We start from the raw sequence: 13,391 nt of genomic DNA, 5'->3' as shown, positions 1-13,391 counted from the left end.
TAGTCAGGTATGGCTGTCATGGAAACAATATGTGAAAAATGATTGATTGTTGTTAGTAAATAATGGCTTCTTCAAGGTGTTTGAGCAAATGGTCTGAGAACATCCACGCTGATGATCTGAAATGGTTAATCGGCCTTTGGTAACCGTTGTAACATAATCTTTTGGTGACTGAGTTCCATCCTTTGTGGAAATTGGGAAACAAATCTTGATATAATCATTGATGTTATGTCTATATGCCATCCACCAGTAATGTTGTGCTACTCTGTAGTCTGTTGCTGTATGATCAGTGTGTCTAACTAGAATTAATCATGGGCTTGCCTCAACACTTCATTCTGTAATTTTACTGGCACTATTATGTTTAGCTCACATCCCATCTTCCTGTACAGCACTCCATCTTCCATGCTGAATTGTGGCTGTCTGGTAAACTACAGGTTATCTAGGTCATTGCATTCCACTTTCTTCGGTTCCTATGCATCCCTACTACACAATTCCTTGGTGCGTATTTTGTGACTTATACCAGCTGTGTTTTTGTGTCCATCTTGATGAACACATTAGAACACATCAAACACTATAGAATGATTAAAAGGACATGTATTTCTTTACAATGTAATCTGTATAAAGCATACATAACTTTGTATCCTGTAGTGTCTCTGCAGTCTCTCTCTGTGTTCCACTAGTACTGGTTTTCAATAGTCACTAGCAGTTGGAGTAGCAATACTGTTGCACTGGGTTTGTGTAGTCTAACTAGCTTTCTAAGATCTTGCTGCACTGTTGTTTGTACACTTGGCATGATCTGAGAGTAGTCTGATGAAATCTGGAGATAATCTGAGGTGGAACTCTGAGTGCAGCAGCTCAGATGCAAAAACCAATCCCAATTGCAGATAGTGAGGTGATGCAAATTTGTTGTCCTTCTTTGGTGTGTTTAGTGCCACCTGGCAGCGTGTGGTAGGCCCTCTATAGCAGCATCTGACAGAGGCCAATTTGAATATGTCCTCCACAGAGATGTACCATGTGCAGTCAGTGAAGACACTATCCATACCACAGCATTTGTGTGCAATCTATTTGGACAGTGTATTATATCAAAATCAAACTCACTAAAACATAACTCCCTTCTAGTTAATCTACTAGCTGGATCTTTAAGTCCTAGTAACTATTTAAGGGCCACATGTTTGGTTGGTTATTACTCTAACATGACATCTATATAAATAACATCAGAAATAGGTTACTCCATATGCTAGCATTTCTTTCTCAGTAGTTGAATAATTCTTATCAAGTTACAACATGATAGCGTTATTTCACAAGGATCAGTACTGACAAGCACAACTCTGCTACCACCAATTTCTCAGACATAGCCAAATATTGTAGTTTACCTAAGTCTTCATTCTCATACAAAGTCTCAACAATAACAGAGCAGTTCCTAAATGAGCCCAGATTAATTTTCAACTACCTTTTGCTATGATATCCCATAAGTTGAGGTTAAGGACCATGGTACCCAGTTTAGGCGGCCCTCACAATGTCTCAGGCATCCCTTGCGACAGTAATGGTTCTCCAGCTGTAACTCCATCCAATTCTACTATATGCCATTCCAAATCAAATTTCTCATGATGCGCATCTAGGAAATCTAAACCAAGTACAGCTTTGTAACCACTGCCAGCCATACGTAGAACTTCTATATAAATGTAGAAGTTACCTATCCCCACTGAGAATCCCAGCTCTGCAAAATTGAATGAATCAACTTGACCCCCCACCTAAAATGATTAATTTCCAGTATGATGGATTCAGTTCTACTTTACCAAGTATATTCCTACTTGGCATAGGAACCGATGACCTCAGCAGTTTGGTCCCATAAGATCTTACTAAAAATCTCCAAAATTTCCTACTTGGCACAAATACTTGAGATACAGTATCTAATGAACATTTGTACATAACTGGTCATAAAAAAGTCTGCCGCTGATTGCGCTCAGAGGCGCCCTGTTCTAGCCCTTACTGGGAGTGTTGTACTGTGGACATACCATCCTCTGCATGATTTAATGGTGGCGTATGAGGTCCGCCCTGTGACCACTTTCCTTGTCTCTGTGAACTTCTGTTCTTGCAGTTGCAGTTAGAATATCCAAAATGTTTATATGCCTGACACTGTTGTTCCCTGCTATTTGACCTCTATGGCCTCATCTAAGACATTTGGTATGTGTATTAAATATTTCCTTATTTACCTGTGGTTTGGTGACCACATCAATCTCCATCAGTGCTACCATGATTTCTGTTGCTTCATTCAGAGACTTTGGGTGTTGCATATGAATTCTGTGTGTGATTTCTGGCCATAAACCCCATAAAAATGCATCAAGTGCTCTCTGCTCAGCTTCCTGTTATATACACTCCTGGAAATGGAAAAAAGAACACATTGACACCGGTGTGTCAGACCCACCATACTTGCTCCGGACACTGCGAGAGGGCTGTACAAGCAATGATCACACGCACGGCACAGCGGACACACCAGGAACCGCGGTGTTGGCCGTCGAATGGCGCTAGCTGCGCAGCATTTGTGCACCACCGCCGTCAGTGTCAGCCAGTTTGCCGTGGCATACGGAGCTCCATCGCAGTCTTTAACACTGGTAGCATGCCGCGACAGCGTGGACGTGAACCGTATGTGCAGTTGACGGACTTTGAGCGAGGGCGTATAGTGGGCATGCGGGAGGCCGGGTGGACGTACCGCCGAATTGCTCAACACGTGGGGCATGAGGTCTCCACAGTACATCGATGTTGTCGCCAGTGGTCGGCGGAAGGTGCACGTGCCCGTCGACCTGGGACCGGACCGCAGCGACGCACGGATGCACGCCAAGACCGTAGGATCCTGCGCAGTGCCGTAGGGGACCGCACCACCACTTCCCAGCAAATTAGGGACCTGTTGCTCCTGGGGTATCGGCGAGGACCATTCGCAACCGTCTCCATGAAGCTGGGCTACGGTCCCGCACACCGTTAGGCCGTCTTCCGCTCACGCCCCAACATCGTGCAGCCCGCCTCCAGTGGTGTCGCGACAGGCGTGAATGGAGGGACGAATGGAGACGTGTCGTCTTCAGCGATGAGAGTCGCTTCTGCCTTGGTGCCAATGATGGTCGTATGCGTGTTTGGCGCCGTGCAGGTGAGCGCCACAATCAGGACTGCATACGACCGAGGCAAACGGGGCCAACTCCCGGCATCATGGTGTGGGGAGCGATCTCCTACACTGGCCGTACACCACTGGTGATCGTCGAGGGGACACTGAATAGTGCACGGTACATCCAAACCGTCATCAAACCCATCGTTCTACCATTCCTAGACCGGCAAGGGAACTTGCTGTTCCAACAGGACAATGCACGTCCGCATGTATCCCGTGCCACCCAACGTGCTCTAGAAGGTGTAAGTCAACTACCCTGGCCAGCAAGATCTCCGGATCTGTCCCCCATTGAGCATGTTTGGGACTGGATGAAGCGTCGTCTCACGCGGTCTGCACGTCCAGCACGAACGCTGGTCCAACTGAGGCGCCAGGTGGAAATGGCATGGCAAGCCGTTCCACAGGACTACATCCAGCATCTCTACGATCGTCTCCATGGGAGAATAGCAGCCTGCATTGCTGCGAAAGGTGCATATACACTGTACTAGTGCCGACATTGTGCATGCTCTGTTGCCTGTGTCTATGTGCCTGTGGTTCTGTCAGTGTGATCATGTGATGTATCTGACCCCAGGAATGTGTCAATAAAGTTTCCCCTTCCTGGGACAATGAATTCACGGTGTTCTTATTTCAATTTCCAGGAGTGTACCTATATTCACATTATCATCTTCAGTAAGCTAATATACACTGATATTAATTTTGCAAATGTGGTTAACAAATATCTTTACTGATTGCCTATGTTTCTGAAATATCCCATTAAACAGCTCATGTTAGTATCTCAGTTTATTTCCCTTTTATATCCATCTACCAATTTTTCCCTGAGGTCCAATTTCCCAACCTAGTGGCTGTATTTAAATTATCAAAAAACACAAAGAAATCTCCCCCTGATTTCCCAGAAAATGGAGTGACCAACAAAGTAGTGTTATTACTAAGGATAATTGCACTACGATATGACTGTTCCCTCTTTTCCTCCCTTAGTCATCTTAATTCTGTCTCATACTAAGTTGCCTGATCTCTCAGATGCTGAATCACATCTTGAGCCAAAACTTGTTCATCCATACTGCAAAACAAAATGGAAAGGAAGAAGAAAGGGTATAGAAACAATCATATAGCCCCCAAACAAACTTTAAATTAAGCATTTACGTATACTGCTGCACAAAATGACCCCGGTGCAGTACCACGTAACTAGCTGCTGTCTTCTGCTTGACCATCTTCACCTTCAGTACTTCTTCTAACACCTATTATAATGGGTGTAGCATTATGGCTGGATGTGGGTAGCAGTTGTCTGCTGAATATATATGCAGGCACAGCAGTGGAAGACAGTTCATAAATACAAGAACTTCTTTATTGCTGTTTGTCTACAATCATTGGATTTTGAAGATAGTAGCATCAATGGCCAATGGCAAGTAAAATAAATACATTGTTCAGTGGTACCAAGACTGCTGATATCTGGAACAGTATGAAGGTAATAGTGCTGAACAGATGCCTCTGCCATGGCAGCCACCTCAAGAGATTGCTCATACTTCCCAACCCTGTTGTGCTGGCCCAGCATAGCTGCTCCATGGTGAATGCATCAGACTAAACCACACCAAGTGTTGTAGGAAATGGAATTCCCTCTCTGATACTTTGGCAGGGCAGAGGCAGAGCCTCAGGCAAAGCATTGTGATTCAGAGCCTGAATGACCAAGCTGTATGTCACATTGCTGCCATCCATCTCGATAGCTGAGTGGTCAGCATGACGGATTGCCATCCTACGGGCCCACGTTCGATTCCCGGCTGGGTTGGGGATTTTCTCTGCTCAGGAACTGGGTGTTGTGTTGTTTTCATATGACAGCCAGTGGCAGCTGATCTCTATTTCTTGTTGTGCTGTTCTTAGCTACAAACTCTGCTCCATCTCATTACAGTTTTCCTGAAAAATGTCAGAGTTTACACAGGACATTTTTCCATTTCCAGTTTTCATATTTATAATTTGATCTGCAGAAGACATTCACGACTAACCTCGTAACCAGATATTATCTTGTTTTCTGTACATTTGCTGACGCTTTATCTCATATTTATGTACATTTAAAGAGAGCTATCCTATATCGAGTGGAAATTTTATCCAAATCTTTTCAAATTTCCTTACATGATGATAATTTATTGTAGATGACACCAGACAATCTATTGGTGCTGCTTATCCTATCTGACAAGTTATATACATATATTGAGAACATTGGAAGTCCTAGAACCCTGCTGTGGAGCACAACCAATGTACTTTCAGTCCTGTTGTATGTTCACAGTTTAGTATAATGTACTGGTTGCTATCAGTTAAATATTCATTGAGTCTACCATATATCTGTGAATATGCTCTGTACAACTGTACAATTGTATAGTGTGGTAGCATGTAAAGTACCTTTTGATTACCTGCGAAAATAGGATCTATGTGTTTACCATTGCCTACTGTTTGCATGATATCACATATGTAACAGATAGCTGTGTTGCATATAATTGGTTTTTGCTGAATCCATGCCAAATTTTTTAGAGAAGATTTCATTATAATTTTTGTGCTTAGACTATGCTCTAGGATCCTGCAACTGATTATCATCTGTGGTATTGGCCTGTAATTTTTTGCATCCAATACTTTACCCTTTTTGTGAACAGAAGTGATCTTTGCTCATTTCCTTTCATGCAGGACTATTTGCTATTTGAGATATTCTCTATAAATGTGTCCCAGAAGGGGGTCTCATTCTACAGTGTGTTCAGCATAAAATGTAACTGAAATTCTAGTGAAAATTCTTCAACCGTGGCATAATATGCAGATTATTTTAATAAGTGTGATGTTCCTGGGTCAGAAAGTTTGCATTTTATGATATTACTGCATCAGTAATCTGCCATAATTATCCAACCATACACTGGTCAATTTCTATCCTCTTCATAGCTAAAATTAAAACTGAAAGGAAGATGTTTAACAAATTCTGATGAAGATGTGACACAGTAATTGAAGGCTGTTTATAATAAATGGTCCCAAGAGTGTTTTGAACAGCTGGCTTAGCATTAGGCCAACTATATGAATGAAAAGGGAAGTATGTTAAAGGAAATGAAACTTATAAGTATGTAAGTGTAACGTATCTTATGGTTGGTTGTTTTTCTGGGGAAGGAGACCAGACAGCGAGGTCATTGGTCTCATCGGATTAGGGAAGGATGGGGAAGGAAGTTGGCCATGCCCTTTGAAAGGAACCATCCCGGCATTTGCCTGGAGCGATTTAGGGAAATCACGGAAAACCTAAATCAGGATGGCCGGACGCGGGATTGAACCGGCGTCCTCCCGAATGCGACGTATCTTATGTTTTTGTTTTCGTTTTTTCAACTTCTTGTAGGACTTTGTGGCTTCTATTTATAGTATTGGACACTTTCTGACAAATCATACTGAAAAATGTGACCTAAAATTCTGCACAAGACTAGGATTTTAGTTTTGTCCTGTAATGCGACATTGATGTGGTACATGAGTTCATATGCATGCAAACAGAAAGAAGGTGAACACTGCAATATTTCTTTTACATCTGTATTAGTTTGTGGAACATAGGTTGTGGTGACAGACTGATCTGTAGCATTGCCCAAGGTCTAGGTTAGATTGGAAGGTGAAGTTTGGACTCATATTGAGACCAGATACTGAGAGTTTTTCATCCAAAACACCATTAGTAAATGGAGTGGGAAAGGGAGGAAATGGTTGCGGTATTCAAAGTACCCTCAACTACTTATGTGTGTTTTAGAGTGTAGTGAAAGTATGATTTTGAAGACAGATACTGTATACCACAGTTTTAACAGGTAGGCTTCTCAATGACTGTATCTTTAATTTGTGGGCTTGTGTTGATATGATTTTTTTTAAAAGCTATTGCTTAGTTGAGCGGATTTTCAATTCTTCTTATATCTATGAAACTACATTGTCTACAAAGCAACCCTTTCACCACCTCTACCATGCTATAAGTGGGTTAATAGACCCAAAATTTGCATTCATAAATGATAAATTATTGAAAATTCGAAGCTCTTTGAGCAAGGTTCCACAGATAGTACAGTTTATAAGTTTTGTTTACTATGCATATTTTAAGATATTCTATAATGTCATCATCTCAACTTCTGTATATTTAAAGTTTAATGATATTATTCCCCATTTTGTCACATATAATAGAGAAATATGATTACAATAGAAGACATACTAACCTGATTAAACATGATTTCTTGTTAATCTTCAGATTCAGTTGTAGGTCATGATTACACAGTATTTATTGTGTGTATAGTAGAGCTAAATTTTACGTGACATAGTGTGATGCACAGACATCATATTCCTTAAACTCAAAATTACATAAAAAGTTCTACATTGTCACTTGGCATTTCAACATTACTGCATAAAGAACATGCACTTCAGTAGTTAGTTATATTCATGTTCAGTAACTTACAAGTATTCTAAAATAAACTGTCTGTTCCCCCATTGACAATGCTTTCTTCACAATAATTGAATTTTTGATCATAAGTCAGAGTGTTAAAAAGAAATGCATGCAAAGTTTAAGTTGCAAGTACCACTTAACACAAATAGCCTAGGATTGTGTTCACACAGCTACACAGAAAATGTTTGTATGCAGCTCATACACAGCTGGAAATGATGTTTTTTATAAAATAATATGTTTAGTTACTTATAAAATATATGATATAGCATAAAATGTCATTGTACCCCAGCTCCTGTAAAGATTACAATCAATCAAAAGCAGTTTCAAGTAGGAAACATGTTTATCTGTATCCAGTTTAAAGTATACATACATGTCCATTATTAAATCAGTTCACTGCAACTCCATGCTGCCACATATCTCAAACATCAAAATATTTGCCTAAAAATTTTCATCAATCGCGATTTTCTTTTCAATGCTGTGACTTGCCCTGCCTCATCCACTGATAATTAATATTGCTAGTTAATTTGAATGGTGCACTCAATCTCCTGTGAATGGTGGTTATCAGTGATTTTCACTCATCAGTACAAATATATCACTTAAGTGCTGAGAAGACTAAGCAGTACAAAACTAACTACACTCACAATTTGTGTGTTGGAGTACATGCTTGATTTTCCTGCACTGAAATTGGTATAGTTTTAAATAAATGTGAAGTTCAAACTGGTTTAAGTCTGTCTCCCTCCCACCTACCTGCTCCCTTTTTCCCCATGAACATCAAAACATTTCATTTTCACTGCCTAAGACTCCTCAAGACCCCATTTAGACATATCCTCATTTTATTAGATACTAGTATTTCAAAATTGCACTAGATGTACTGTGAATATGCTGGTGGAATATACATGAGTATTTGCCAGACATACACTCTTGGAAATGGAAAAAAGAACACATTGACACCGGTGTGTCAGACCCACCATACTTGCTCCGTACACTGCGAGAGGGCTGTACAAGCAATGATCACACGCACGGCACAGCGGACACACCAGGAACCGCGGTGTTGGCCGTCGAATGGCGCTAGCTGCGCAGCATTTGTGCACCGCCGCCGTCAGTGTCAGCCAGTTTGCCGTGGCATACGGAGCTCCATCGCAGTCTTTAACACTGGTAGCATGCCGCGACAGCGTGGATGTGAACCGTATGTGCAGTTGACGGACTTTGAGCGAGGGCGTATAGTGGGCATGCGGGAGGCCGGGTGGACGTACCGCCGAATTGCTCAACACGTGGGGCGTGAGATCTCCACAGTACATCGATGTTGTCGCCAGTGGTCGACGGAAGGTGCACGTGCCCGTCGACCTGGGACCGGACCGCAGCGACGCACGGATGCACGCCAAGACCGTAGGATCCTGCGCAGTGCCGTAGGGGACCGCACCGCCACTTCCCAGCAAATTAGGGACACTGTTGCTCCTGGGGTATCGGCGAGGACCATTCGCAACCGTCTCCATGAAGCTGGGCTACGGTCCCGCACACCGTTAGGCCGTCTTCCGCTCACGCCCCAACATCGTGCAGCCCGCCTCCAGTGGTGTCGCGACAGGCGTGAATGGAGGGATGAATGGAGACGTATCGTCTTCAGCGATGAGAGTCGCTTCTGCCTTGGTGCCAATGATGGTCGTATGCGTGTTTGGCGCCGTGCAGGTGAGCGCCACAATCAGGACTGCATACGACCGAGGCACACGGGGCCAACACCCGGCATCATGGTGTGGGGAGCGATCTCCTACACTGGCCGTACACCACTGGTGATCATCGAGGGGACACTGAATAGTGCACGGTACATCCAAACCGTCATCGAACCCATCGTTCTACCATTCCTAGACCAGCAAGGGAACTTGCTGTTCCAACAGGACAATGCACGTCCGCATGTATCCCGTGCCACCCAACGTGCTCTAGAAGGTGTAAGTCAACTACCCTGGCCAGCAAGATCTCCGGATCTGTCCCCCATTGAGCATGTTTGGGACTGGATGAAGCGTCGTCTCACGCGGTCAGCACGTCCAGCACAAACGCTGGTCCAACTGAGGCGCCAGGTGGAAATGGCATGGCAAGCCGTTCCACAGGACTACATCCAGCATCTCTACGATCGTCTCCATGGGAGAATAGCAGCCTGCATTGCTGCGAAAGGTGGATATACACTGTACTAGTGCCGACATTGTGCATGCTCTGTTGCCTGTGTCTATGTGCCTGTGGTTCTGTCAGTGTGATCATGTGATGTATCTGACCCCAGGAATGTGTCAATAAAGTTTCCCCTTCCTGGGACAATGAATTCACGGTGTTCTTATTTCAATTTCCAGGAGTGTAGTTTTGTGAAGACACCTTCATCAAGCTTAATAAAACCACAATGATTTGGCATTCCAGATGCTTAATTGACTTAATTTCGAAAGAGACATCAGAATTATACATTCTAATGCATATTTTCAGTTATAATATGATGTACCATTCTGTTCTAATAACTATTGGACACATTCTTTGTTGTTTACACAAGCAAGTCTCACTCTTTGGATGTAAGTCCATCTTTCTACTATATTATATGCCAGTTGGTTGGTTTTTGATCACAACTGTTACTTGAAGTGCCAATAAATTCTCCTATATTGCACACCTACAGCACCACATGGAAGAGTAGTGTCCTTCCACCACTTGTGGCATCTTTTTAAAACAGGTTCACACTTCATCACAAAATTACACATTTTCTCATGAACCGTCCTAAACTGTAATGATGGTAGGTGACTAGATTTATATATTTTGAAGCTTTTTTGTCCTGTTTTTAAACTTGCTGTAATTTCTTAAATTTTCTTTTAATGACACATGAAGCTTTGAAAATTTTCTTTTAATGACACATGAAGCTTTGAGTTGTAATGGGCCAATTACGTCACAACTCCAGCTAGTTACTGGTAGATCACTTTCTTGATCCTTCCCCACCCCAAACCCTCTACACACACACACACACACACACACACACACACACACACACACAGAGAGAGAGAGAGAGAGAGAGAGAGAGAGAGAGAGAGAGTTTTTGTACAATAACTTCTTAACAGTCTGTCAGTTTGACTTTCATAAGGCTTTGCTTGACTTGACTGTATGTCAGAAATCCAATCAGGCTCATAATGTGTGATATCTGATACATCATCCTTCAAGATTTTCATTTTGGCTGATGATATTTTTCATCTAAGTGATCAAAAAAGTTGGAAGAAGTATTAAAAACTCCGAACATTTGCTGCTGACAGGATCATACTGATCAACAGCCAGATAAGACATACAAGTGAGAGGATTATACAGTAATTGGTTCCTGTCAAACAGTTTGGTTCATGATTTTACAAATCTTCATAGCATACAATTAAACGGTACTGATCAACAGTTTGCTTAAATGTATCTGAATGATCAGATCCTAACTGTGGCATTGTTGTGGTTGAGACACTGGCCCTATATTCAGGAACAGCTGGATTAAAATTACTGCCTGTCCATCCCAACTTTCTGATGTAGGTTTCCTGTGTTTACTTAAATTGCTTCAGTCAAAGCCTACAATGGTTCCTCAAAAGACTATTTAATGTACCATCTCCTCTCCCCACACCCATACCCATGACCACTTTCCTACCCTTCTGAAGCTCAGCTTATACTCCATATAAATCATGTTGACACAATGACTAATCTTCCTTCTGCTCTTCTTTAACACCTGAAAATTTGTTTGCTGAATTCCTCAGTGTGCAAAGGGATGACAAACTAAAACTGAAACAAAACACTGATAAGCCAATTGAATGGAACTTTGGGAAATCCATCATCTGTGTGGGTGTCAGCTGGAGATGATACCATTTTACTATGCACCTTTTGTTTTCAGTTAGATTACAGTCTGACCCAGGAACTTAATTTTGGAGTTTCTTGCAACTTTCCAATACTAGTCCAACATCAATCCCTAAAAAGTTATTTAAGTTCTCATTCATTTGAGTAAATCCTATAATGGTTAGTAGGTGTTGTGTGTGCAGATGAGAGTTTACACTCCATTTCATTTATTAATTTATAGTGGTTTTCATTAATAATAAGTAATCTTTTATGTTTGGAAGTAACTGTGAAGATGTAAAGCCACTTCATGTATTTAAGTCCTAATGTGAGATTGAGAATAGTGATCTTTATTCTCAAATGAGACTATTCAACAAGTTGTTGTGAGATACAAACTGGTGTTAAATCCAGTTTCTTAAATTAATTTCTCTATCCATCCACAGACAATATATTTTGAATTGATGTTGAGAGACTGCACATACAAATTTATAAAATTATTTACAAAAAAGTGACATTACAGACAAAAGAATAGAACATACAGTTTTGAAAGCTGAAGAACACAAACAATTTTTCGTCTGAAGCAAATTCAATCAATAAAAATTGTTGAACTGTGAGACTGAATCATTTATCAGTAATTATATCCAGCTGGTAAAATAAATATTGGTACTGACTGATACACATAAAAGTGAAAGTACACAACACTATCATAGCTTTCAGATCTTTCCATCGTTGGGAAGAAGAGGAGGACTGTTCAAGGCAGGTTAAAAAGGGAAGGCCAAGTTACTGAGCTCCCAGTCTATGTTCCCTGCTCTTGGGCCCAACTAATTGATCTACCTTTTCTTTGAAAGATTTACCAAACTATCCCTCTCTTTCCTCAGTGAAAGAACTAATAGTTCTGAAAGCTAGCATAGTCTTGTGTCATTTGGCTGTATTATTTATGTTTGCTGCTGAAGGCACATAATTCCGCCTCATAATTTTTGGAAATTCAGAGATAAATTGAAATTATATTCATCAATCACTGCCTAAAGTGCTTGAATGTCTAGACTCTGGGATTGCAAATTCATAACAGTATCACAAGTGACAATAACTGCAGAAAAATGAATATCAGTTCTAACAGTACATAATTAATATTCATTTGAAGTTTCCAAATAAATAGCAGCTGAAAAAGAATAATGGAAGCTTCTCTTTAGTAACATATTCCTAGGTTTAATTCACAACCTCAAACATGTTCTTCCATGTTTAGACATGTGGAACACTTTGTTAATTAATGCATATTATTTGAAATTGTAAATAAATGCAACTTATGTTATGACCATCTTATGACAGAGGGATTGTAATACTTTTGTATTACATTCTTCTTAAAATTTGTGTCTGAAATCACTGATGCACTTTTAACAGCTTTCTGTGACTTCCATTCTTGTTTTCAATTGGTACAGGTCGCATCTGTTTTATTGGAACATGGAGCATCTCTCACAGCTACAACAAAGAAAGGCTTCACACCACTTCATCTCGCTGCAAAATATGGGAACATGAAAGTTGCAAAGCTTTTACTTCAGCGTGATGCCCCTGTCGATGCGCAGGGAAAGGTAAATTTCTTCTTTTTTTTTTTTTGTGGTTTGAATGACCTTTTGTAGATCTGTGTGAATACTATATCACTTGTGAAGTGATGTTTCATAATCGACTGATGATAGAGGAGTGAAATACTGGTCTCTTTATTGAATGTACAGAAATTTCAATCCCTTCGCTACTGCATAATTTAGTTCATCCATAAATTCCCAAAACTGATATGAGCAAAAAAAATAAAACAAAATAAAATAAATTGCTATGAGCAGAATCATGTTCAGTTGCTTTAATAAAGCTATATCTAGTTCTGTTCACAAACACTGCCTAAGTTGAGTGGAGGGTGAACAAGATGTATTTGTTTTCTTTTTATCAAGAACTATTTTAGACAGTTACTTCACTTCTCACACTTTTTTAATTTCTATGTGATCCTCTTTTATTTGTTTGATATTT

General features: G+C 40.9%; 1 protein-coding gene across 2 annotated transcripts in view; it reads left to right on the top strand.

Annotated features, from left to right (window-relative positions):
* LOC124722875 (ankyrin-3-like) overlaps positions 1–13,391 on the top strand; it is an 898,463-nt gene that overhangs the window by 349,577 nt on the left and 535,495 nt on the right. For both annotated transcript variants that reach the window (XM_047248010.1, XM_047248011.1), the window contains one exon: positions 12,815–12,964. In XM_047248010.1, the coding sequence (XP_047103966.1) occupies positions 12,815–12,964 (150 nt within the window). The remainder of the gene's footprint in view (positions 1–12,814; positions 12,965–13,391) is intronic.

The sequence above is a fragment of the Schistocerca piceifrons genome, chromosome X (genome assembly GCF_021461385.2).
Source record: "Schistocerca piceifrons isolate TAMUIC-IGC-003096 chromosome X, iqSchPice1.1, whole genome shotgun sequence".
In the NCBI taxonomy this organism is placed as follows: domain Eukaryota; kingdom Metazoa; phylum Arthropoda; class Insecta; order Orthoptera; family Acrididae; genus Schistocerca; species Schistocerca piceifrons.
Note: the sequence above shows the minus strand (reverse complement) of the source record. Positions and strands in the feature narration are given on the sequence as shown.